At 45.7% G+C, this 27553-nt stretch overlaps 1 protein-coding gene across 1 annotated transcript in view; it reads left to right on the forward strand.

Annotated features, from left to right (window-relative positions):
* Positions 1-2067: 2067 nt before the first annotated feature.
* The window catches only part of LOC144488593 (tropomyosin alpha-4 chain-like), a 49763-nt gene continuing 24277 nt past the window's right edge, over positions 2068-27553 (forward strand). Inside the window, exon 1 of the mRNA XM_078206650.1 lies at positions 2068-2313. Coding sequence (XP_078062776.1) covers positions 2182-2313 — 132 coding nt within the window. The 5' untranslated portion in view covers positions 2068-2181. The remainder of the gene's footprint in view (positions 2314-27553) is intronic.

Below are 27553 nucleotides of genomic sequence, written 5' to 3' on the forward strand. Positions count from 1 at the left end.
ACAATCACCAGGCAAGAGTGTTCTCTTCCTGTTGGGGAACACTTCAGCAGTCACGGGCATTCAGCCTCTGATCCTCGGGCAAGTGTTCTCCAAGGCGGCCTTCACGACACACAACGCAGAATCGCTGAGCAGAAACTGATAGCCAAGTTCCGCACAGATGAGGACGGCCTCAACCGGGATCTTGGGGTCATGTCACACTATCTGTAACCCCCACGGCTTGCCTGGACTTGCAAAATCTCACTAACTGTCCTAGCTGGAGATAAGACACATCTCTTTAACCTGTCTCTCCACTCAAATTGTCTGTACCTTTACGACTTGATTACCTGTAAAGACTCGCATTCCAGCCATTATCTTGTAAATTGAGTTTGTATCTATATATGCCCTGTTTGTGAACTGAAATACCACTCACCTGACGAAGGAGCAGTGCTCCGAAAGCTAGTGGCTTTTGCTACCAAATAAACCTGTTGGACTTTATCCTGGTGTTGTGAGACTTCTTACTGTGTTTACCCCAGTCCAGCGCCGTCATCTCCACATCATGACTGTAGTTTTCCCAGGATTCCTCCGTCCGTTCCATTTCCTGGTTTATAGCTGCTTCTGGGATGATACTGATATCCTCTATAGTGAAGACTGATGCAAAATACCTGCTCAATTCATCCGCCATCTCGTTTTCAATTATCAATTCTCCAGACTCACTTTCTATAGGGCAAGGATAGGCTGAAGTGAAGGATCCACCATTTGTAGATCTTGGGAAGGAGAAAGAGTTCTTTTATTCATTCCTGGGATATGAGTGACACTGGCTGGACCAGCATTTGTAGCCCATCCCTAATTGCCCTTGAGAAGACAGTGGTGAGTCATCTTCTCGAACCTCTTCAATGCAAGCAATGTAGCTACACCCACTGTGCTGTTAGAAGAGTTCCAGGATTTTGACCCAGTGACAGTGAAGGAACGGCCAATACTGTTCCAAGTCAGGATTACAATGGCCAGATGTCTGGTTTTGTACTGGATTTTATTTATCTGCCCTGACCACTGTCTGCTACCAGACGATTTTAGATCTGGTACTTTTGACCCTTAGTCCACTTGCTTCAGTGAAGCTCCAATAGTGATCGGTGTTCATTTGTTTACCTGGTTGCAATGGGGAAACAAAAGTTCGCTTTATTTTAATACCCCCCCCCCCCCCCAATGATGTGGAGAGTGGTTCCCCAAACATGACACTGTCACCAGATTCATGTTGTGACAGTGTCAGGGTTTGGTTGCTTCCAGCACTGGCCACCATCGTCAGGACGGTGTGTAGGTTTGGGGGTCAGTGAGAGACTCGGAAATGGTGGCTCAATGTCCAGCTGGGCATGATCCCAGGGAGAAGATGGTGCCACAGAGTCATAGAATCCCTACAGTGCAGAAGGAGGCCATTCGGCCTATCGGGCCTGCACTGACAACAATCCCACCCAGGCCGTATCCCTGTGACCCCATACATTTACCCTGCTAATCCCCTGACACTAATGGACAATTTATCATGGCCAATCCACCTAACCCGCACATCTTTAAGGCTGTGGAAACGGGAGCACCTGGAGGAAACCCACGCAGACACGGGAAGAACGTACAAACTTTGCAAAGACAGCGACCCAAGCTGGAAATCGAACTGGTATTGTCAGAGTTAGCTCCACCTTTATCAGGAGGTTTAATGACAATTCTTAGAGCTGGGCGTTAGGGAAGGGCCTGTTGTTAAGAGGGACTTGGAGTGAGTGAGGGGAGCAGAGAGCTTGATCTCACACTGGCAATTCACTCTGGAGACTGAGGCCAGAGGGAGGGCTCCAGCTGGATGGAGAAATGAGAAAGAATTAACCTACATTTTCAGAAGATGCTGATGAAAACAGATTGAAGAGAGCTAATGCTGGGATTGTAATAAGAAGCTGAAACTTTCCGCTGGGCTGAACTCTTTCCTGCCGCTTGTCTGACACTTTTCCCCTTTTTCCACTCATTCCCAAATAAGGACAAATGTTCCATATTTTAGTTTGGAAATCCCCTCCCTGCGTTGTAATGGGGCTGCCCCCACCCCTCAGCTCCTATTGGAGAGTGAGTGAAGTGAGTGAGGGGACCCTCCCCTCAGAGGCACTCCCTCCCTCCCTTACTCACTCAGAGAGGCAGAGTGAAAGAACAGCTTGTCCCACACCCTCTACACTCACCATGGCCGGAGCCACTTCGCTGGAGTCAGTGCGGCGGAAGATTCAGAGCCTGCAGCAACAGGCGGATGAGGCGGAGGAGCGGGCCGAGGGGCTGCAGCGGGAGCTGGACACCGAGCGCCAACTCCGGGAGAAAGTCAGTGAGAGCGCTGGGGGAGGCGGGCACGGGGACCCGGGGGAGGAGAGTGCCTGATGGTCCCGCTCTCACAAAGCAGGGCGGTGGTCACCGAGCCAACGGCGGGGTGGACTCGAGTCCTAGCGCCGCCGCGGCAGGGTGTGGCTGGGGGAATAAGGACGCAACTTGCAGAGAAAGAGTGAGAAAATCTCATTGTGGGGGGAGAGAATGCAGCTTTAGAATGGGGAGGAGGAGTAGAAAGAGAACCGCAACTAATAAACAACTTTTCCTTAAACAATAGCTTTAATGAATTCTGAGAAATGTCTCAATTTAGTTTAAATATTGTCAACTTTCCAATGTCAGAACTTGGAAAAGGATCAAAAAGTTCTTCAAACTTAAAATAAGAAAGAGGTGGATGCATTGCATCCATGTATATTAAAGATTAGGTTAGAGATAGCTATTGCAATTTTACATTAGTGTCAGAAGTTAGAACAAACAACTAATGTGATTCCTGTATTTAAAAAGGGAGATGGAAGGAGTCCAGGGAGTTCTGTATGATATCTTTTATAATAACTAGAGGTGGTTTAATGGATTTAAAAACATATAATTGGTGTTGCCAACCCAAATTTTAAAAGGGAATGGTCAGGCTTGACTGGCCTTGCATAGAAATAGACCAGTGGAGAAGGGGAATACAATAGATATAATATATTTAGATGTTCAAAAAAGCCTTTAATAAGGTGCTACTGCATTAACCTGGGGCAGGAATTTTCATATGGCAAGGTTTCCTGCAGTCAGTGGGGAACGTGTCCTTGTTAATACTGGCTGCCCCGCAGCCATTTCAACAGGAAAGTTAATTGTCTGGAGATGGGAATTCTGCCCCTCACTCGGGAGGAAGTCCTGCCTCAGAGCTGTCAGCCAATCTGATTGTCCAACAACTCTGTAGTGCCAGCAATGTAGTGGTCAGGACAGACTACAGGCAGTCCTCAGAGTCCCAGCCCAGGTAAGAGCAGGTAGTCTCACAGAAGGCAGCTGAGGCATGAGGGGGCTGGAGGGTCTTGACAGAGAGGGGAGGCAATGGCATAGTGGTATTGTGACTGAACTGGTAATCCAGAGACCCAGGTAATACTCCGGGGGACCTGGGTTCGAAACCCACCGTGGCAGATGGTGAAATTTGAATTTAATGAAAATCTGGAATTAAAAGTCTAATGATGACCATTGTTAATTGTTGCAAAAACCTATTTGGTTCACGAATATCCTTTAGGGAAGGAAATCTGTCCTTATCTGGTCTGGCCTGCATGTGACTCCAGACCCACAGCAATGTGGTTGACTCGTAACTGCCTTCGGGGATGGGCAATCAATTCTGACCCAGCCAGCGATGCCCATGTACCATGAACAAATAAATTTTTTTTAAAAGAGAGACCACAGGGGGCAGACATTGTGGCGGGTGCCCAAATCAGCGCCCAAGCTTTCACCCTGCTCCTGAATTCCGCGCACCAACTTCAAGGGAAATTGCCCTGAAGTGGTTATTAATTTTCCACTTAGAGCCTCAATTGGGGCGAGGGTGGGTGGGCTGGCCCTAGGTCTCGCCCATCCCAGCTTAAATTTGCAGATGGGTTTAACGTTCGGACTTGGACTAAGTGGCAAATAACATAAGCTTGACAAATCTACTGGAATTCTTTGAGAATGTAACTGTAGAGTTGATGAGGGGGAGCCAGTGGGTGTGGTTTATTTGGACTTTCAAAAGGCTTATGACAAAGTCCCACATAAGAGATTAGCATGTAAAATTAAAGTGTGTGGGATTGGGGGTAGTATATTGAGATGGACAGAAAACTGGTTGGCAGACGGGAAACAAGGTAGGAATAAACTGGTCAATTTTCCGAATGGGAGGCAGTGAGTAGGGATCAGTGCTATTCCCAATGTATATAAATGATTTAGATGAGGGAACTAAATGTAATATCTCCAAATCTTTTAGGACAGAGATGAGGAGAAATGTCTTCACCCAGAGAATAGTAAACCTGTGGAATTTGCTACCACAGAAAGTAGTTGAGGCCAAAACATTGTATGCTTTCAAGAAGGAGTTAGATATCACTCTTGAGGCAAAGGGGATCAAGGGATATGATGAGGAGGAGGGGGAGCCAGGTGGTATTAGGCTAATAAGTTGGATGATCAGCTATAATAATGAATGGTAGAGCAGCCTCAAAGGGCTGAATGGCCTCCTGCTCCTCTTTTCTATGTTTCTATTTGTGCCGTACAAGTGACAGACGTTAACAAATGACCATCTCTAACAAGGGAGAGTTCAGCCATCTTCCATTGACATTCAGTGCCATTACCCTCACTTAGTCCACCACTATCAACGTCCTGGGGTTACCACTGACCAGGAACTGAACTGACCTACCACAGAAATACTTGGCTACAAATGCAGGTCAGAGGCTGGGAATCCTGTGGTGAGTAACATATCTCCTGATTCCCGAAACCTGCCTACAAGGCACAAGTCAGGAGTATGATGGAATACTCTCCACTTGCCTGGATGAGTGCAGCTCCAACAACACTGAAGGATCTTGACACCATCTAGGACAGAGCAACCTGCTTGATTGGCACCACATCCACCATCTTCACCATTTACTTCCTCCAAGGCTCCTTCGACAGTCACCTGCCAAACCCATGACCTCTACCACCCCGATTGGACAAGGGCAATAGACACATGGGAACACCACCAGCTGCAAGTTCCCTTTCAAGTCACTCACCATCTTGGACTTGGAACTATAACATTGTTCCTTTGCAGTCACTAGGTCAACATCCTGGAACCCCCTCCCTAACAGCACTGTGGGTGTACCTACACCACATGTACTGCAGTGCTTCAAGAAGTTGGTTCTTCACTACCTTCCCAAGGGCAATTGGGGAAGTTAATGCTTGGCTAGCCAGTAATGGCCACATTCTGTGAAAGATATATTTTAATAAAAGTTTGGGGTGGGCAGGAGAGGAATGGGAAGGCCATTGCAGGAATTTACAGCCCCCTCTGACAGCAAGAGAGCATAAAATTCAGCCCCTAATGTTAATGTATGGGTCAGGAAACAAGTAGCTGAATGAATTTGATTTGATTTCAATTTATTATTGTCACATGTATTGGTATACAGTGAAAAGTATTGTTTCTTGTGCACTATACAGACAAAGCATACCATTCATAGAGAAGGAAAGGAGAGAGTGCAGAATGTAGTGTTACAGTCATAGCTAGGGTGTAGAGAAAGATCAACATAATGCGAGGTAGGTCCATTCAAAAGGGAAGAAGCTGTTCTTGGGTCCGTTGGGACGTGTCCTCAGACTTTTGTATCTTTTTCCCGATGGAATAAGGTGGAAGAGAGAATGTCCGGGGTGCGTGGAGTCCTTGATTATGCTGGCAGTGGGAAGTGTAGACAGAGTCAATGGATGAGAAACTGGTTTGAGTGATGAACTGGGTTGTGTTCACAACCCTTTGTAATTTATTGCGGTCTTGGACAGAGCAGGAGCCATACCAAGCTGTGATACAATTGGAAAGAATGCTTTCTATGGTGCATCTGTAAAAGTTAGTGAGAGTTGTAGCAGACTTGCCAAATTTCTTTAGTCTCCTGAGAAAGTAGAGGCGTTGGAAATGGAAAAGTTATGTTAAGCTTGAATAGACCCCTAGTTAGTCCAAGCTTGAAGTCTCGTGTGGTATTATGGCCTCCAAAGGGTATATGGAGACGTTGGATAAGGTGCAAAACAGAATCATTTCCCAGGGGGGAGGGTGGTGGGTCGGTGATCCCAGAATAGAAATGATGTCCTTTATAATTGGGGTTCATTTCTCTGGAAAAGCAAAGGTGGTCCTTGAGATTCTGAAAGGATTAAGTAGAATCATAGAAACCCTACAGTACAGAAAGAGGCCATTCGGCCCATCGAGTCTACACCGACCACAATCCCACCCAGACCCTACCCCCATATCCCTACATATTTACCCACTAATCCCTCTAACCTACGCATCTCAGGACACTAAGGGCAATTTTTAGCATGGCCAATCAACCTAACCCGCACATCTTTGGACTGTGGGAGGAAACCGGAGCACCCGGAGGAAACCCACACAGACACGAGGAGAATGTGCAAACTCCACACAGACAGTGACCCAAGCCGGGAATCGAACCCAGGTCCCTGGAGCTGTGAAGCAGCAGTGCTAACCACTGTGCTACCGTACCAGAGTTTAGAATATCGCAGATCAGCAAGGAGTGTGTTGGAAGAGTCAAGTCGAGGTAACAAAGACACAAATGAGGGTTTAATAACAGATGAGCTGAGACTGGGGCAAAGTAGAAGACCAACTTATAGAAGTAACAAATAAATTGGACAAAGGGGAACTTATAGATGTGGCGTTCTGGGAATTCCAGAAGACATTTGACAAAAATAGCACATCAAAGGTGACTGGACAAAATTAAGAGTTTATGCCGCAGGAGATAACATATTACTGTGGATAAAGGATTGATTAGCTAACAGGAAAGAGAAAGTGGCTCATTTTCGGGTTGGCAAGATGTATCATGGGCAGTGCCATGGATCAGTTATTGCCTGGGCAACAACTTTACAATCTAAATCGATGACTTAAATGAAGGGGACTGATGACACAAAGATAGGTGAGTAAGTTGTGAAGAGGAAATGAGTCTGCAAAGCAATATAGGTTAAGTGAGTGGTTAAACTTTGGCAGATGGAGGAAAATGTGAATTTGTCCACTTTGGCAGGAAGAATTTTAAAAAAGCATATTCTCTAAATGCAAGGAGATTGCAGAACTCTTGAGGTGCAGAGGGATCTGGGTGTCCTGGTACACGAATCACAGGGAGTTAGTATGCAGATACAGCAAGTGATTAGGAAGGCAAATCTTTATTGCAAGGAGGAATGGAATATAAAATAGGGGAGGTTTTGCTACAATTGTCTGGGATGTTATCGAGACCACATCTAGAGTACTGTGTATAGTTTCGGTCTCCTTATTTAAGAAACGATATAATTGCATTGGAAGAAGTTCAGAGAAGGTTCACTCCACTGATTCTTGGGATGAAGGAATTATCTTGTGAGGAAAGGTTGGGCAGGCTAGGCTTGCAGTGCGGCACAGTGGTTAGCACTGCTGCCTCACAGTGCCAGGGACCCTGGTTCAATTCCCGACTTGGGTCACTGTCTGTGCGGAGTCTGCACATTCTCCCTGTGTTTGCGTGGGCTTCCTTCGGGTGCTCCCGTTTCCTCCCACAGTGCAAATATGTATGGGTTAGGTGCATTGGCCATGTTAAATTGCCCCTTAGTGTCAGGGGGATCAGCAGAGTTCATATATGTGGGGTTACAGGGATAGGGTGGGATTGTTGTCAGTGCAGGCTTGATGGGCCGAATGGTGGCCTCCTGTACAGTAGGAATTCTCTATGCATTGGAGTTTTGAAGAGTGAGAGGAGATGATCTTATTGAAATATAAGAGGACTTGACGAGGGATGCTGGGAGAACATTTCCCCTTGGAGAGACTAGAATGAGGAGACAATTTTAAAAATAAAGGATGGAAATGAGAATTTTTTCTGTTTTGTTAGTCTGTGCTTTTTTTCTCTTGAGAGCAGTGGGGGCTGGGTCATTGAATATACTTATTTTTGATTGATAAGGGAGTCAAAGGGTATGGGGGTGAAAGATAGGAAAGTAGGGGCCACAATTCCATCAGCTATGATCTTATCAAATGGCAGGGCAGGCCTGAGGGAGCAAATGGCCTATTGCTGCTCCTAATTTGTACTTTTGTATGATGTTACTAAGTCAAAATGAGCAGTTTGTGATGGTACAGCTATGTGGCCAAGGGTTCATCTCGGGGTCAAATGTAACATGAGGTTGTGAGCAGTCTACCCAAAGCAGTGGGAATACTTGAAATATTTTGGTTGTACGTGTCTGGTTTGTGTATAATGCACTTGCAGTTTTCCATGGGTCTGTCCTGTGTTTAATGTATCTCCAAAACAATGTAGTGTCAGTCCACCAGGAGTGTGTTAGTAACTGGCTGTGAGGTAGCTCTACAACAAAAGAAAGAAATATCTGTATTTGCATAGCGCCTATTGCAACCTCAAAACGAGCCAAGGCAATTGCAACCAGTTAAAGTGTAGTCAGTTATAAAGTAGGAAGTGCAGGAGCCAATTTGCACACAGCAAAGTCTCTCAAACAGCAATGAGATAATGATCAGATTAATTAGTGATGTCAATTGAGAGATATATGTGGGTCAGGATACCAGGGCCCCCACTCTTGTTCAAATCAAAATAGTAGCAGGAAATTTTCATGCAGAACCTGAAGTCTCACCTGTGATGGTGCAGCACTTCCTCAGGACTGCTCTGTGCGGATGCCCAGCGCTCTGGAGTGGCTCCTGAATCCACAACTCAGGTGAAGGTGTTGCCCACTGAGCCACAGCTGAAACAACGGATAGTGCCTTGTGTCCAGGAGGGAATCATCTGGGATTTCTGTTTCCCCATATTAGGGTAAGCCTTCTGATATATGGCTGCTTTTGGTAGACACATCTGTGACTCACTTTCCTCTGACTAATTGAATCAGAGTGAGTCTGGGCTGCTTTAAAAGGACTTTATTCTAAATGGTGCAATAATTGTCCTGCTTGAGGTTGGGTCACTTAGGATCATCAGATCATCGAACACAGAAGCACATTCTTGGGTAGCTTCTACTCTTGCAGACCTTTCCTTTTTAAAGTATGTTATCCACTTTTCTTCGTCCTCTTTCAGACAGACATTGCAGATTACAACTCATTACGTGAAACACATTCTCCTCATCTCCCCTCTGGTTTGCTGAAAAGTGAGCTAGTCGGGTTGTTTTTACGGAAAGCTGGCAGCGATTTGATGGACCAAATGGTGGCCTCCTCTCCTGTGACCATTTCTTTTGTTCTTTTGATAATTATTTTGAATCAGTGTTCTCTTGTTACTACATCCCTTACCATTGACAACAGTTTCTAATATGGTAGACTTGCCTGAGCCTGGTGTCTCCTGACCCTGCAAGTCCCCTGCTGCTGAGACACCCAGTGCCCAACAGAAGGACTTGCCGATGGCGAAGGTTGCCCCTTCACACCCTCGTGTCTTTTGCACTGCACACCAACCCCCTCCTCATTGGGCCCTGCCTGATTGGCACCACAGATCCTGCCCCACTTACCCACGTGCTGAGGCTCCTGTGATGACCCATCTCCTGTGGCCTACTACAGTATGAACAGTGCCCCCTCGCTCGCTGGCAGTGCCAGTATTGGAGAGCTTCCTATCTCTGACGAGCCCTGAGGCAGGAGATTTCCCCCTGCAGGAACTGGGAGCCCCAATTGCAGCCAACAGACTGCCTGATTGGAATTTAATCCCAACAAAATTCCTGTAAATGGTTGAGGTGGCATTGCCACCCCTTCACTTGGTACCAGTTATTGTATAGTAGAAGCTGTCTGAAGTTGAGCTGTTTTGAGTTAGTGGGTTCTGGTGCACTGTTGCAATGGTTTGGGCTGTGGATACCAGCCACTGAGATTGATGATGTTCCACATATGGGAAGTTGCTGTTAAAGCACAAGCACCTACATTCCATTTCAAAGCTTCAATCACCTTAGTGATTTCATTCGGTGCTTGAAGTGAGTGCACTCCTGAAAAGTGAAGTGTTGGCATCAATTCTCCTTGTGACTGGAATCTTCTCAAGCTCTACAATCCTCTGAACTCTGCACTGCTCCAATTCTGGTTCCTGTGTGTTCCTGACTCCATACTAAACTCTGGAATTCGGCACCTGGAGCTGAATATTTCCTGGTAAAGTCCAACCTCTGCCTGTGTTTGTCAGTGTGAATGTTTTAATGGTTCTGCTTACAACAAATCCTTTTAAACCCTGGTGAGAATAGAAGGATGAAAGGATTCTATATTCATTTATCTTCTGGAATCAGCTCTTGTGGCTCACAACACCAGGTTAAAGTCCAACAGGTTTATTTGGTAGCACGAGCTTTCGGAGTGCTGCTCCTTCATCACCTGATGAAAGCTCGTGATTACAAATAAACCTGTTGGACTTTAACCTAGTGTTGTGAGACTTCTTACTGTGCCCATCAGGGTCCAACGCCGGCATCTCCACATCCTGTCTGATGTGTCAGACGTTAGACCTCCTGCTCATTTGATAGAGTATCAGTCTAACTGTCTGTCTCTCTTTTGCTCAGAAAGTCTCTAAGTGTATTCGAACACTGTCCTAGTGATCTAATTGTGCCAGTGTTTAATGTAGCCCTTCCTGTTTGAATACTCTTTCTCTTTGACAATGAGTTATCATCATCATGACTTCATAATCCTTTTAAAATTGGCAGACTTTTACGGGCGGCACGGTAGCACAGTGGTTAGCACTGCTGCTTCACAGCTCCAGGGACCTGGGTTTGAATCCCGGCTTGGGTCACTGTCTGTGCGGAGTTTGCACATTCTCCTCGTGTCTGCGTGGGTTTCCTCTGGGTGCTCTGGTTTCCTCCCAGAGTCCAAAGATGTGCGGGTTAGGTTGATTGGCCATGCTAAAATTGCCCTTGGTGTCCTGTGATGTGTAGGTTAGAGGGATTAGTGGGTAAATATGTAGGGACATGGGGGTAGGGCCTGGGCGGGATTGTGGTCGGTGCAGACTCGATGGGCCGAATGGCCTCTTCTGTGCTGTAGGGTTTCTAAGATTTCTAAGACTTTGAGTTATTTTTGAACAACCATCATCCATGTACTCCCCACATTTAATTTTTTTAGCTGCCCTCTCATCCTTGTGATGCGGTCCCTCCATGGTTTCACCCTGCAATCTCCTCCCATCCTGCAAACCTCTGAAAACTCTACATTCTTCCAACGTTCTCTTGCTTAATCCCTCTGCGCCTGTCTCTTCCCTTAAGATTCTCCTAAAATCTCATCTCTTTAATCCTGTTGTTAGTCATAGAATCATAGAATCCCTACAGTGCAGAAGGAGGCCATTCGGCCCATTGAGTCTGCACAGACAACAATCCACCCAGGCACTATCCTGTAACCACACATTTACTTTGGTAATTCCCCTCACCTACACATCATGGGACACTAAGGGATAATTTAGCATGTCCAATCAACCACGTCTTTGGACTGTAGGAGGAAACCAGAGCACTTGGAGGAAACCCACGCAGACACGGGGAGAACGTGCAAACTCCACATACACAGTGACCCAAGGCCTGATCCTTGGCGCCGTGAGGGAGCAGTGCAAACCACTGTGCCACCATCACCCTTCCAAATATCATCTTCCTTGATTTGGTCAACATTTATTCAATTAGGTTTCTGTGAACAGTTTTAGAATGTTTTTTATATCTTAAAAATGTCACTAAGTGCAATTTGTATTTCATTTTGAAAGAGCTGACTGAATTGGGGTCACAGGACAGTTGGTGGATCATGTAGCAATGTACAATGATCTCATAGAATCCACTATAGATAGATAGAATAGTGCAGCTCATTGAGTCTTCAGCAGTTCTTTAGTCCACAAGATAAAGGCAAGGCATCACAGGGGGCAACAAGGGTTGAATGTGAGCCGAAAGAAAAGTGGCAGAGCATGAAGAAAAGAGGACATGTCCTCTCTCTGTCCAACCCCAAAAATCCCTATATATCTCTATAGGGAGTGGCACAGTGGTTAGCACTGCTGCCTCACAGTGCCAGGGACCCAGATTCAATTCTGGCCTTGGGTGACTGTGTGCCGTCTGCCCGTTCTCCCCCCGCGCACTGTGTGTCGCTCCTCTGGGTGCTCTGGTTTCCTCCCAGTCCAATGATGTGCAGATTAGGTTAACTGACCATGCTAAATTGTACCTTGGTGTTCCAAGATGTATAGATTAGTGGAATTAACAGGATAAATATGTGAGTATGGGGTAGGATGCTCTGTTGGAGAGTCAATGCAGAATTGATGGGCTTAATGGCCTCCTTCTGCACTGTAGGGATTCTATAATATCCCTGGGACTTTTGCAGTATTTATCCAATTCCTTTTTGAAGGCTGCTATTGTGTCTGTGGCCACCACCCTATTGAACAGCACTCAGTTCCTGCAAGACCAGAAACTTCAGCAACATCATTGTCTTTTCAGCAAAATCTGAATCAGGAAAGGAGTATGGCCAGCCTGGACACCCCCACCCCCCCCAGAGAAAACTACCAGTCTGAGAGAAATAGCAGGCGAGACAGATGAGTAGGAAATATTAAAGTATTAGATCGGTTCAGCAGAAGAGTGAAAGTAATAGTCTAAATCAGGGTTACACTGCATGTATGTGAGTGTGCAGAGTGTGATGAACAGGACTGGTAAGTTGCAGCCACAGAGTGCCACATCGAAATATGATGTGGTGATAACTGGCAGAATGAAAATTGGGTGCTGAATATTCCTGGATACAGATGTTCAGGGAAGATAGGAAGGAAATGTGATAGAGGAGCATTGTAGTGCTGGGGAGAGAGGATGTTCCAGAGAGGCCAAGGATAGAATCTATTTGGCTAGAGCTAAAGAACATAAAAGACGCATTTACATTGCTCGGTGTAGTCTATGGGGAAAGGATGCAGAGGAACAGATTTACAAGGAAGTTACAGAAAAGTGCAAGAATAATAAAGTAGTTATAATGGGGGACTTTAATTATCTGAATATAGATTGCGAAGGGCAGTGAGGGGCAAGAATTCCTAGACTGTGTTCAGGAAAATCTTTTAAAGCAGAATGTTTCTAGTTTATTGAGACTCTGCCAGATCTGGTTCTTGGGGATGAGGTGGGCCAAGTGGATCACGTGATCGTAAGGTTTAGGTTGGTTATGGAAAAGGACAAGGAACAATCGAGATTTAGAATCATTAACTGGAGGACAGCCAATTTCAATGGAGTAAGAATGGATCTGGCCCAGATAAAGTAGAATCAAAGATTAGCGGATAAAACCATAGCGAAACAATAGGCTGCCTTCACAGAGGAGATGTTCAAGATATGTTCCCATGAAGGGAATAGGGTAAACAAATCCAGAGCTCCCTGGATGACGAGAGAGATTAAGATGAAGCAGACAAAATGTGATTATGACAGCTGCTCAATACAGTTGAGAATCAGGCTGGGTTCAGAGAAGTGAAAAAGCAGATAAGAGACGCAAAAAAAGAGTATGAGAAGATATTGGCAGCTAATGTAAATAGGAATCTTATAAGCCTCTGGAAGACTAAGATTTAGGGTCACAAAGGGGATTAAGGCAGGGGCTTGTCTGAGGTAGTAAATAAATACTTTGCATCTGTCTTTGTTGAGGAAGAATATGCTGTTCAGACCATGATGAGAGGGGAAGTAACTAGACACTTGAAGGATTTAGAATTGATGAGGTGGTATTGCATAGGCTGCCTGTACATGAGATACTGAAAGAATTATGTGGAAATTGCAACGGGGCACTGGTCATAATTTTTCAGATTCCTTGGGACTGGAGAATTGCAAACGTTACATCCGTGTTCAAAAAAGGGTGCAAAGATATGCCCAGCAGCTGCAGATCAGTCATATAATCTTGGTGGTGGGGACCCATAGAATCCCTAGTGTGTAGAAGGAGGCCATTTGGCCCATCGAGTCTGCACCGACTCTTTGAAAGAGCATCTTATCCCAGGCCCACCCCTGCCCTATCCCCGTAACCCCATGCATTCACCATGCCCAATGTATTTAACCTGCACATCTTTGGATTGTGGGACTAATGATGTGGAGATGCCGGCGTTGGACTGGGGTAAGCACAGTAAGAGTTTTAACAACACCAGGTTAAAGTCCAACAGGTTTATTTGATAGCAAATGTCATTAGCTTTCGGAGCACTGCTCCTTCGTCAGATGGAGTGGATATCTGCTCTCAAACAGGGCATACAGAGACACAAAATCAAGTTACAGAATACTGATCAGAATGCGAATCTTTACAGCTGATCAGGTCTTAAAGATACAGACAATGTGAGTGGAGGGAGCATTAGGCACAGGTTAAAGAAATGTGTATTATCTCCAGGCAGGACAGCCAGTGAGATTCTGCAAGTCCAGGAGGCAAGCTGTGGGGGTTACCGATAGTGTGACATGAACCCAAGATCCCGGTTGTCCTCATGTGTGTGGAACTTGGCTACCAGTTTCTGCTCAGCAACTCTGCGCTGTTGTGTGTCGTGAAGGCCGCCTTGGAGAACGCTTACCCGAAGATCAGAGGCTGAATGCCCGTGACCGCAGAAGTGCTCCCCCACAGGAAGAGAACAGTCTTGCCTGGTGATTGTCGAGTGGTGTTCATTCATCCGTTGTCGTAGCGTCTGCATGGTTTCCCCAATGTACCATGCCTCGGGACATCCTTTCCTGCAGCGTATCAGGTAGACAACGTTGGCCGAGTTGCAAGAGTACGTACCGTGTACCTGGTAGATGGTGTTCTCACGTGAGAACACCATCTACCAGGTACACGGTACGTACTCTTGCAACTCGGCCAACGTTGTCTACCTGATACGCTGCAGGAAAGGATGTCCCGAGGCATGGTACATTGGGGAAACCATGCAGACGCTACGACAACGGATGAATGAACACCGCTCGACAATCACCAGGCAAGACTGTTCTCTTCCTGTGGGGGAGCACTTCAGCGGTCACGGGCATTCAGCCTCTGATCTTCGGGTAAGCGTTCTCCAAGGCGGCCTTCACGACACACAACAGCGCAGAGTTGCTGAGCAGAAACTGGTAGCCAAGTTCCGCACACATGAGGACAGCCTAAACCGGGATCTTGGGTTCATGTCACACTATCGGTAACCCCCACAGCTTGCCTCCTGGACTTGCAGAATCTCACTGGCTGTCCTGCCTGGAGATAATACACATTTCTTTAACCTGTGCCTAATGCTCCCTCCACTCACATTGTCTGTATCTTTAAGACCTGATCAGCTGTAAAGATTCGCATTCCGATCAGTATTTTGTAACTTGATTTTGTGTCTCTGTATGCCCTGTTTGAGAGTAGATATGATGTGGAGATGCCGGCGTTGGACTGGGGTAAACACAGTAAGAAGTCTCACAACACCAGGTTAAAGTCCAACAGATTTATTTGGTAGCAAATACCTGGTAAAGCTTATGGTATTTGCTACCAAATAAATCTGTTGGACTTTAACCTGGTGTTGTTAAAACTCTTATTGTGGGAGTAAACCAGAGCACCCGGAGGAAACCCGTGCAGACATGGACAGAACTCCACACAGTCACCGAAGGCCAGAAATGAACCCGGGTCCCTGGTGCTGAGAGCCAGCAGTATTAACCACTATAATTTTGGACAAATGCAGATTAATTAGGGAAACTAAGGATTTAAGGTCAAATCATGTTTAACTAACTAACTTGAATTTTTTGACGAGGTAGCAGAAAGGGTCGATGAGGGCAATGCTGTTGATGTGGTGTACATGGATTTCCAAAAGGTATTTGATACAGTGCCACGTGACATTCTTGTGAGAAAAGTTATAGCTCATGGAATGTAGGGTTAGGGTAGTAACAACGTAGGTATGGGTTTGGCTGAGTGACAGAAATGGGAAACAAGTGCTTTGCAGACTGGAGGAAGGTTGCTAGTGGAAATCCACAAGAAATCTTAACAGGTTTGTTTACTGTGCTGCACTCCCCACATGGTTGAACTCCCACTACATTAATTGCGTCCAAGCACCTTCCCATCCCCAGCTGGGGGAGAGCTTACTGGGGGGGTGGGGGGGGGGGGGCTTGCTGGATGCTGGGGTAGGGGGGATTGCTGGGTGCTGGAGGAGTCACAGGGTGGGGAGTGGTTTACTAGGGTCAGATCCTGGGGATGCTGAGGGGTGGGCTACTATCACTGCACAAGTTGGTGATGTGGATGGATAGCCCGTCAGAGCTGCTGCTGCTTTTTGAGTGAGTTATTAAACCGTCCCTCTGTCACATGGGCACTTAATACCATATAGCATGTATCTGAAAACTCATGAGGGGTCTGGCAGCGTATACGGAGAAAAAGTTCCCATTGGCGGAAGGGTTAAGAACCAGAAGAGATCGACTTTTGAAAGAACAGGAGGCAACATGAAAGCTGTATCTAACGTGAGTGGTTAGTGTCTGGGACGGACTATCTGAGTGTGTGTGGGGGGAGGGTGCAGGTTAGTGTCTGGGACGGACTCTGGTGAGAGTGTGAGGGGGGGGATTAGTGTCCGAGACTGTCCGAGTGTGGAGAGGGGTGTTAGTGTTTGGGATGGATTATCTGAGTGTGAGGGTTTGGCGGGGGGGGGGGGGGCGGTTTAGTGTTTGGAACGGACTCTCTCGAGTGTGGGTTAGTGTCTGAGACTGTCAGTGCATGCAGGGGGGTGTTGTTTAGTGTCTAGATCGGACTGGCTGGAGTGTGTGTTTGAGAGTGTGGGGGGGGGAGGAGGGAGGATTAGTGTCTGAGCATGTGGGGGAGTGGTTAGTGTCTGGGAAGGACTGAGAGTGTTGAGGGGGAGGGAGGGTTGCAACATCACTTGTGGTTTTTGGAGAAAAATTGGATAATTATGTGAAGAGAAATTTTCAGGGACACTGGGAAAGTGGGACTGGGTGTTGCTCTTAGCCAGCAGGACTCGATGGGCCGAACAGTTTCCTTTTTGTGCTGTTAACATTCCTTGATTTGAAGAGCATGGGTGTTCTCTCAGTATCCTAGCTAACAATGAGATCTCTACTAACAAACAGATTATCTGGTCAATGTCATGTTACTGTGGGACTTTACACCCTGATTGGATGTCAGGTTTCCTTTATTTAAACACTGAATACTCCATGAGCTGGGAATTGTATTAGAGTGTAAGTGCAGTTTCTGTCATCTTCACATTAGTAGTTTATTAAAGTCTGGATGATAAAGCTCTAGGAAAGCCTGTGTGCACTAACTGTAGTGGTGGGAGTTGGTGCTTTGACATTGTCTTTCTGGCTGGAGCGCTGGTTAAAAGCAGCCCAGCCGGATGGACTGAAGTAACCACTGGCCCACTTCCTTACTCCCTAACCTTGGAACCTCCCAGCTTTCTGGTCTCGTGTTTTTGACTCTGACTTGGATACCTCAGGTTAGTTTTTCCTGGGGTTGAAGTGACCCACCTGCTCTCGAGCTCTGGAATGCAGCGATGCAGTCTCTGTGGCAGCTTACGCTGGGTTCAGCACGTGCATTATAAGTTGTCTTCAATTGAGAAGTGCATTTACAATTTGTACCAATTTCTGGACTATAAGGGTGGACACTGACTGTGGTGACACTGACTGTTTTATTGTACTTGCCCCTCCTTCCCTGGACCTGTCCAGCTTTCAGCTTCATGTTGCTGGGAGTTGTGGTTGGGGGTTTTCACAATGTCCCAAACAGCTCTTTACAGACAATTAAGTACTTTTCAAAGTGGACCTAATTCAAATGTAACAACTAATTTTTGCACCGACAACAATGTGATCACGAGCAGGTCGTCTGTTTTAGTGATGTTTGTTGAAGGATAGATATTGAACAGGACACCAGGGAGAATTCCCTGAGGCCCTTCAAACGTCCCCCTGGGATCGCAGTTGAACATCACATCTGAAAGATGGTACCTCTGAAAGTGTAGCGCTCCCTTGGTCCCGGATAATGTGCTCAAGTCTCTGACTCCTGATTGCGGTAAGCATGCTCTCCACTGAAGCTGTACGTACCCAGATGTCTGGTCCATATTTACCCAGACTCTGATATTGTGTCTATGCCTTTTCTGTCTTAGCCTCTCATTCCAACCCTGGGAGGAAAGCTTGCCCCCTGGTAACACTTCCCTTATCCAAACCCTGAGGGCCAGGATTGTATCAGTTCTGTTCTAACGTAGCAGACCTCATGGCAAGTGACACTAGTTACTCCTTCGAATTCTTGTACTGTTTTCGCATTCTGGTTGAATTAGTATTTGGGTGTGGATGGTTTAGAAGGCCAGTCAATGAGACTTTTCCTGTTTTGAACAATGGGACTTCCTTCCTAACTATGTAGTGAGGGAGCAAGGAGAGTATCTGCACTGAGGCATTTGTAATCTCCACATTACAAAGTGAAGGGGGACAGCTCAAACAAGTCCATGCTTCTGAACCCCCTCCCCTCCAAACTGCCCACCACATCTAAGGAAAAAAGGTTAATGAAAATGTAACAGTTGGTAGACATTTTGTATAGAGGAGGCTGCATCATTTGATCTGTTAAGCTGAATTGTCTGAGACATCTCCCAGGTCTGCAGTGGAATTTAGTTGTGCAGTTCTTAAGGTTAATGAAGGAGGAGAATATTGAGGGGGTTATCACTCGGAGGAGAAGGGCCAGATGCTTGTATATACATTCTCTTTTTAAACAGAATTCAGCCCACCCATATTGAACCTTTGGGGAAAGGAATCTTTCCATTGCTTTGTGCGCCATAAGTGACCAATAGTTAGTCAAAGATTCTGAAATAGTGTCAGTGTTGGTTGTACTGGGCTGTTGACGACACCATGTAATGCCCTTCCCCTCACACTCCTACCACTCTGTACTGGATCTGCCCCCACAATTGTTCAGTTGCACTCCCTGAAATGCCAGGTTTGTGGGTGCCGTGTGTGCTTTCCCCTTGGATCTGTGCATGGGTGCACGCCTAGTATTTGTAAGCAGAGGACTTAAAATTTGGGTTAAAATTCAGCTGGCATGAAAGCCTGTTGTTTAGGCCTCGGTCAGATGTCCAGTTGGATTGACCCACAATGATTCCAACAGGAACTGCAATGTAAAGGTTGTAGGAGTCAAATCTCAGTTTGGGACAATACCTGTCCTCTGAACCAGGTCCAGATCTAACTCACTAAGTCTGTGATCTTTATGGTCAAGTGTAACCTGGCAATCATCTTCATGTTGCTCAGTTTGCTTGGCTTCCCCCTGTGGCCGAGTGGTATAGACCACTGAACTGGTAACCCACAAACCCAGAGTAATGCTCTGGGATTCTGTAATAATTCAGCCAAACGCCAGTTTCCTGTCACCAATGACCCTTCATTGTGTACCAGGAGAAGGACCGCACCCGCAGCTTACAATGAGACAGTCTACACCTCAGGACCTACAACACCGCTCCGCATTCAGTCGCAGATTTATATGCTCCCGCTGTCCACTTCTCATTGGGCAAGCCTCCGCTTGCTCAGTAAGGAAGGTCATACTCCACAAAGCTCACGGGGAGGTCTATCGATGATCCCCGTGTCCTTCATGGCCGTTGTAACAGGCTCCAGGTTCAAATCTCACCATGGTTAATGGTTAAATTTGGATTCTAAAATAAAGCTCAGTCTGTTGAAGTAATGTTTGAGCTTGAATTCATGTAAGAGTTAACAACATGCTTATTGTGGATCAGTTGACTTTCCAGAGACTAGTCCCTGGGGCTGATCAAACTCTCAACCCTGGCTGAAAGTGGATTTGGGATGTTGCTGCTGAGTATTTGTACAGAGCTTGGTACGAGTCTGGGATCTGGGTGGAAATCTCAGTAAGATGGGAGTGAGTCAGCAACTGCCTGTGAGAAGACTTTGGAAAAAGAGACTGCCTATTTATCATCACTGTCCAAATATGCATTCCAACAGTCCGAGCCACTTCCTCTTCCAAAGCTGTGTGGGCTGTGAATACTCCAGCTGTTAGGATATGTCGATGGTTCTAGTCGAAATGCTGAGAGTTTTCCCCTCCCTCAAGGACTTGCAATTCCTATAGGTGCAGTTTATCAAAGATTTGCATTGGTATAGTGCCTTTCTCTGTGCCAAAGCACTTTACAGCCAATGAAGTACTTTTGAAGCAGTTACTGTCAGAATGTAGGAAAAGTAGCAGCCGTTTTCACACAGTAAATCCCCAAAAAAGCAACATAACGGTGATAATCAGCTCTTTTAATGATGTTGATTGAGGGATAAAAACTGACCATCGAAAAGTTTCTCTTCAAATAGTGCCAGGAATCTTCAACATCCAGCTTACAGGACAGATGGAGTCTTGGTTTAATGTTTCATCTGAAAGTCAGCCCTGTGGAGCTCTACAACCATTCCCATCTTTTATCTGAAGTCCAGCTCTTCAGCCAGACTGTTCTGTACAATGGAGCAGCCCCCATGGGTGACTGAGCTATCTGCTTTGCAACAGATCCTGCTCATTGTGGGGCATCCTGTTTTAACCTGTATCCTGGTGCTGTAGGAGATTAGGAAGATGTGTCTTTGGTCTGGGAGTCTGTAGTCTAAAGGACTTGTCCTGGAGTGTGTTCCAAGTCAGTTATGAACTAAATTGACTCTGTTTGAACCCATTTATGTGTCGCCTTTAAATATCTGTCGTAGGAACAGAAGGCCAGCTTGGTCTGACACTGGAATGGATCATTGCTGATTTCTACTTGGCTCCATTTCCCTCTAACCATGCTCAGCGAGAATCTAATGATCTCAATCTTGAAGGCTTCAGTTATGCCTCTGCATTCCTGACCTTTGCAGCAGGATGATTGCAGATTTTTACTAAAAACATTTGGCATCTCGCTGTACAAGCTTGCATGTACAGGCATGCACATGTCTACTGTGTGTGAAGGAGTGCCTGCTGATCTCACTCCCCAGTGATCTAACTCGAAGATTATATCCCCTTGTTCAGAAGAGAATCAACAGAAGATGCTGGGAATACTCTGATTTGGCCATATTAGTGGAGAAAGAAATGGTTAACGTTACAGCTCGATGTCATAGAATTGTAGAATCCCTACAGTGCAGAAGAGGGCCATTTGGCCCATCGAGTCTGCACCGACACATCTTACCCAGCTCTCTTTCTCCACCCACCCACACACACACACACACACACACACACACACACTAACCTACACATTTTGGGACACTAAGGGGCAATTTAGCATGGCCAATCCACCTAACCTGCACATCTTTGGACTGTGGGAGAAAACCGGAACACCCGGAGGAAACCCATGCAGACATGGGGAGAACGTGCAAACTCCACACAGTCACCCGAGGCCGGAATCAATCTCGCTCTTGTAAGCGACGTTTAACTTGCCCTGGTCTTTAACCCTCTGAGCCCTAGTGCTGCTCTGCTCACAGTTGAAGTTGACCCTCTCATATCTGCCTCATTACAAATATTCTATTCAATATTAGCAATGACTGGAACCTTACACTTGATTCAATCTGAATGTTTCAAACCGCAAATCACTGGGACATCTTATTGATTGTCCAGCTTTCCAGAAATATTCCTTGCATCCAAATCTGAAAGGAATTGTCCTGGAGTGTCCCTGGGTGAACTAGTCACAGAACAGACAGGTTTCACCCATAATGCTTCCTTTTGAAATATCTGTCACAGGAAGAGAAGAGGGTGTAAAATAGTTTTCTTTTTTCACAAGCCCCCCCACTGTTGGAAGACGGTGTGTTTATGGGTGTGATCTCGTTGGCAGAGGGATGGGTGAGAGATGAGATGATTGCTGTTTTTGGATTTGAAAGTCCTGAGCAAACCTAGATCTTGACAGTCCAGACCAGAGCACCTCTGAGGGGCTGACGTTGGGGATTGGAAACTTAATGGCAAACAGTATTTCAGTGAGTGGTCAGTCCGTGGACCAGGTTCACTATGGTGATGGTGGGAACAGTATTAATACATTTAAATTTAGATTTCTAGCAAGATTTTGGGGTGCGATGCATTAGACATGAAGTGGGTGAATTTGGGTCTATGATTCCCAAAGTTCTCCTCCACTGGTGGTTTTCCTCACATCATGTCTGCCTCTGTGGTAGATTCATTGAGAAATATTACTTACTATGATTAGTCAATATCTCCACTGTTATTGTACCCCGAGACTTCCCGGATGGTAGAGGCAAACTAGACTTGCTTTGGGTTTTTTTCATCAAGCAGTATCTACAATAATGAGGTTAGATTGAGCTGCTTCCCACTGTGAGGGATTGAAAGTTTTTGTTGGAAGATTGTAGGACCAGTGGGTTTTACACAGCCCTTGAGGTTTGATTTGAATTTGATTTAGATTTATTATTGTCACATGTATTAATATACAGTGAAGAGTATTGTTTCTTGCACGCTATACAAACATACCATTCATAGAGAAGGAAACGAGAGAGTGCAGAATGTAGTGTTACAAACGTAGAACATTACAGCGCAGTACAGGCCCTTCGGCCCTCAATGTTGCACCGACCTGTGAAACCAATCTAAAGCCCATCGAACCTACACTATTCCAATATCATCCATATGTTTATCCAATGACCATTTAAATGTCCTTAATGTTGACGAGTCCACTACTGTTGCAGGCAGGGCATTCCATGCCCTTACTACTCTCTGAGTAAAGAACCTGCCTCTGACATCTGTCCTATATCTATCACCCTTCAATTTAAAGCTATGTCCCCTTGTGCTAGCCATCACCATCCGAGGAAAAAGGCTCTCACTGTCCACCCGATCTAATCCTCTGATCATCTTGTATGCCTCTATTAAGTCACCTCTTAACCTTCTCTCTAACGAAAACAGCCTCAAGTCACTCAGCCTTTCCTCATAAGACCTTCCCACCATACCAGGCAACATCCTGGTAAATCTCCTCTGCATCCTTTCCAATGCTTCCACATCCTTCCTATAATGCGGCGACCAGAACTGTCCGCAATACTCCAAGTGCAGCCGCACCAGAGTTTTGTACAGCTGCAACATGACCTCATGGCTCCGAAACTCAATCCCTCTACCAATAAAAGTTAACACTCCGTACGCCTTCTTAACAACCCTATCAACCTGGGTGCCAACTTTCAGGGATCTATGCACATGGACACCGAGATCTCTCTGCTCATCCACACTACCAAGTATCTTACCATTAGCCCAGTACTCTGTATTCCTGTTACTCCTTCCAAAGTGAATCACCTCACACTTTTCCGCATTAAACTCCATTTGCCACCTCTCAGTCCAGCTCTGCAGCCTATCTATGTCCCTCTGTAACCTGCAACATCCTTCCGCACTGTCCACAACTCCAACTTTAGTGTCATCCGCAAATTTACTAACCCAGCCTTCTACACCCTCATCCAGGTCATTTATAAAAATGACAAACAGCATTGGCCCCAAAATAGATCCTTGCGGTACACCACTAGTAACTGAACTCCAGGATGAACATTTCCCATCAACCACCACCCTTTGTCTCCTTACAGCTAGCCAATTTCTGATCCAAACCGCAAAATCACCCTCAATCCCATGCCTCCGTAATTTCTGCAATAGCCTGCCATGGGGAACCTTATCAAACACTTTACTGAAATCCATATACACCACATCAACTGCTTTACCCTCCTCCATCTCTTTGGTCACCTTCTCGAAGAACTCAATAAGGTTTGTTAGGCATGAACCACCTTTCACAAAACCGTATTGACTATCCCTAATCAAATTGTTCCTTTCTAGATGATTAAAAATCCTATCTCTTATAATCCTTTCCAAAACTTTGCCCACAACAGAAGTAAGGCTCACTGGTCTATAATTACCAGGGTTGTCTCTACTCCCCTTCTTGAACAAGGGGACAACATTTGCTATCCTCCAGTCTTCTGGCACTATTCCTGTAGACAATGACAACATAAAGATCACAGCCAAAGGCTCTGCAATCTCCTCCCTAGCTTCCCAGAGAATCCTAGGATAAATCCCATCCGGCCCAGGGGACTTATCTATTTTCAGACTTTCCAGAATTGCTAACACCTCCTCCTTATGAACCTCAATCCCGTCTAGTCTAATAGCCTGTATCTCAGTATTCTCTTCGACAACATTGTCTTTTTCCTGTGTGAATACTGACAAAAAATATTCATTTAGCGCCTCTCCTATCTCTTCGGACTCCACCCACAACTTCCCACTACTGTCCTTGACTGGCCCTAATCTTACCCTAGTCATTCTTTTATCCCTGACATACCTATAGAAAGCTTTAGGGTTTTCCTTGATCCTACCTGCCAAAGACTTCTCATGTCCCCCCCTGGCTTTTCTTAACTCTCTCTTCAGGTCCTTCCTGGCTAACTTGTAACCCTCAAGCGCCCTAACTGAGCCTTCATGTCTCATCTTTACATAAGTCTCCTTCTTCCTCTTCACAAGAGATTCAACTTCTTTAGTAAACCACGGTTCCCTCGCTCGACCACTTCCTCCCTGCCTGACAGGTACCTACTTATCAAGGACACGCAGTAGCTGTTCCTTGAACAAGCTCCACATTTCAATTGTGCCCATCCCTGCAGATTTCTTTCCCATCCTATGCATCCTAAATCTCGCCTAATCGCATCATAATTTCCTTTCGCCAGCTATAACACTTGCCCTGTGGTATATATCTATCCCTTTCCATCGCTAAAGTAAACGTAACCGAATTATGGTCACTATCACCAAAGTGCTCACCTACTTCCAAATCTAACACCTGGCCTGGTTCATTACCCAGTACCAAATCCAATGTGGCCTCGCCTCTTGTTGGCCTATCTACATACTGTGTCAGGAAACCCTCCTGCACACGTTGGACAAAAACTGACCCATCTAAAATACTCGAACTATAGCGTTTCCAGTCAATATTTGTAAAGTGCAAGTCCCCCATAACAACTACCCTGTTACTTTCGCTCCTAATGTAGAGCTGCCGGCGTTGGACTGGGGTAAGCACAGTAAGAAGTCTCACAACACCAAGTTAAAGTCCAACAGGTTTATTTGGTAGCAAATACCATAAGCTTTCGGAGCACAGCTCCTTCGTCAGATGGAGTGGTTATCTGTTCTCAAACAGTGCAAACAGACACAGAAATCAAATTACAGAATACTGATTAGAATGCAAATCTCTACAGCCAGCCAGGTCTTAAATGTACAGACAATGTGGGTGGAGGGAGCTCCCCAAGTATCCTCATTCCTAGGAGTATGAACCTCCCTGTAGCTTTTATCTATAACTGTCTCTGCCTCCCGAATGATCCTGAGTTCATCCAGTTCCAGCTCCAGATCCCTAACACGGTCTTCAAGGAGCTGGAATTGGGTGCACTTCCTACAGGTGTACTCAGCTGGGACACTAATGGTGTCCCTCACCTCAAACATCATAGCTAGGGTATACAGAAAAATCAGCTTAATGCAAGGTATGTCCATTCAAAAATCTGACAGCAGCAGGGAAGAAGCTGTTCTTGAGTCGGTTGGTACGTGACCTCAGACTTTTGTATCTATTTCCCAAAGGAAGAAGGTGGAAGAGAGGGTGTGTGGGGTCCTTAATTATGCTGGCTGCTTTGTCGAGGCAGTGGGAAGTGTAGACAGAATCAATGGATGGGAGGCTGGTTTGCGTGATGGGTTGGGCTACATTCACTACCTTTTGTAGATCCTTGCAGTCTTGGGCAACTTGTATCAAGCTGTGATACAACCAGAAAGAATGTTTTCTATGGTGCATCTGTAAAAGTTGGTGAGAGTCGTAGCTGACATGCCAAATTTCCTTAGTCTTCTGAGAAAAGAGAGGCGTTGATGAGTTTTCTTAACTATATAGTGTCGGCATGGGGGACCAGGACAGGTTGTTGGTGATTTGGACATCTAAAAACTTGGAACTCTCGACCCTTTCTACTTCGTCCCCATTGATGTAGACAGGGGCATGTTCTCCTTTATGCTTCCTGAAATCGATGACAATCTCCTTCATTTTGTTGACATTGAGGGAGAGGTTATTGTTGCCGCACCAGTTCACCAGATTCTTTATCTCATTCTTGTACTTTGTCTCATCATTGTTTGAGATCTGACCCACTATAGTGGTGTCATCAGCAAACTTGAAAATCGAGTTGGAGGGAAATTTGTCGCCTCAGTCATAGGTGTATAAGGAGTATAGTAGGGGGCTGAGAACACAGCCTTGTGGGGCACCGGTGTTGAGGATGATCGTGGAGGTGTTGTTGCCTATCCTTACTGATTGTGGTCTGTGAGTTAGGAAGTTCAGGATCCAGTCACAGAGAGAGGTGCCGAGGCCCAGGCCACAGAGTTTGGAGATGAGTCTCGTGGGAATAATAGTGTTGAAGGCTGAGCTGTAGTCAGTAGGTGTCCTTGTTATCTAGGTGTTCCAGAGTTGAGTGCAGGGCCAGGGAAATGGCATCTACTGTGGACCTGTTACGGCAGTAGGCAAACTGTAGTGGATCCAGGTAGTCCAGGAGGCTGGAATTGATTCGTGCCGTGACTAACCTTTCGGAGCACTTCATAATGAGGTGATGCACTGTTGATGCTGTATTGAAATCTCTCTGGCATGTGAGCGGGAACAGGCCAAATTTGTTCTCCTTGACGTGAAAGGTCAAAAGACATCTGAATTTTGTGGTCGACTTTCTGGCCCAAGTTTTTTTTTGTTTTAACTTTGAAAATCTTCATTTTTGGGAAGATAGTATTGAGGCAGGAAAGTCCTTGAATAGTTCTTGGCCCATTTAATGTCAGTGTGCAGTTCCTTGAAGTCAAGTTGAAATGAGCTGGAAAGGAGGCTAAGACGGGGAGAGCTGGTGTCTTCATAGATTAATGGAATTCCAGTTTTCATGAAATTCAAGCATCAAAAACAGCCCCCCCCCCCCCTTCAGCCCAGTCAGTCCCTATTGGCATGAATGCTGCAAAGCAGTCTCCTCCCACCCTAACTAATTCAATCCTTGGAACCATGCCTTGGAACAGCTCAAAAGTATTTAATTTTTGTTGAGCACTAAATTTCCTAAAGGCCCCAGAGAAACCAGTCCAGTGTCTTAACATTACTGATTTGAATCAGAATAAAGCCTGATCTGACCAAAAGTACCAACCCCAAGATCTTCAAGATTCAGCCAGTTGTTGTCAAAGAATGTGTAAGAAGTTATTCATTTAACTTTATCCGGACCAAATGAAGCCACTTCATTAGCCCTCTGGTCAAGCCTGAGCAATTCAGTAATGTTTGATCTGACTGACAGGGTGGACATGGAATATCTTGAGGTACTGTAACAATGCTAAAGCCCGTCAAAATGTCCCAAACTCTGACTGTGTCTGCACATTCTCTCGCACAGAAAATCTTCAGTTTCTGAACATGCTAGGTGAAAATTTATTATCTGGAATCACCTTGCTCGTACAGAGGCCTAAGAGCTGGGGCTTTACTCTTGTCACTTGTCCCAAATAATGATGCAATTAACAGGCCTCCCAAAGTACAGTATGGACATTCCTTCCCTCCTCTCTGCCTCGCTCCTCCCCTGAAGCAGAAAACTGCTAATACGAATCATATCCATCTTATGGGTCAAAGGTTGAACACAAATTCACAGAATGCAGGGGCTATTTAACTTGGGTCGTCCTGGGAACACAGCTGAGGAGAATTTGCATTTCAGAATTTGAAGCTTGGGGAAACATGAGCTGATATTCTGTGGAAATGCTGTATGTAATGAAGCTGCAAATTGTGGTGTTCTGAGCCACAGTGTGTTAGATTCCCTTACTGCTGCTTGTGGGAATTACTCTTCATATGAAGAC

The sequence above is a fragment of the Mustelus asterias genome, unplaced genomic scaffold (genome assembly GCF_964213995.1).
Source record: "Mustelus asterias unplaced genomic scaffold, sMusAst1.hap1.1 HAP1_SCAFFOLD_1688, whole genome shotgun sequence".
Lineage (NCBI taxonomy): Eukaryota > Metazoa > Chordata > Chondrichthyes > Carcharhiniformes > Triakidae > Mustelus > Mustelus asterias.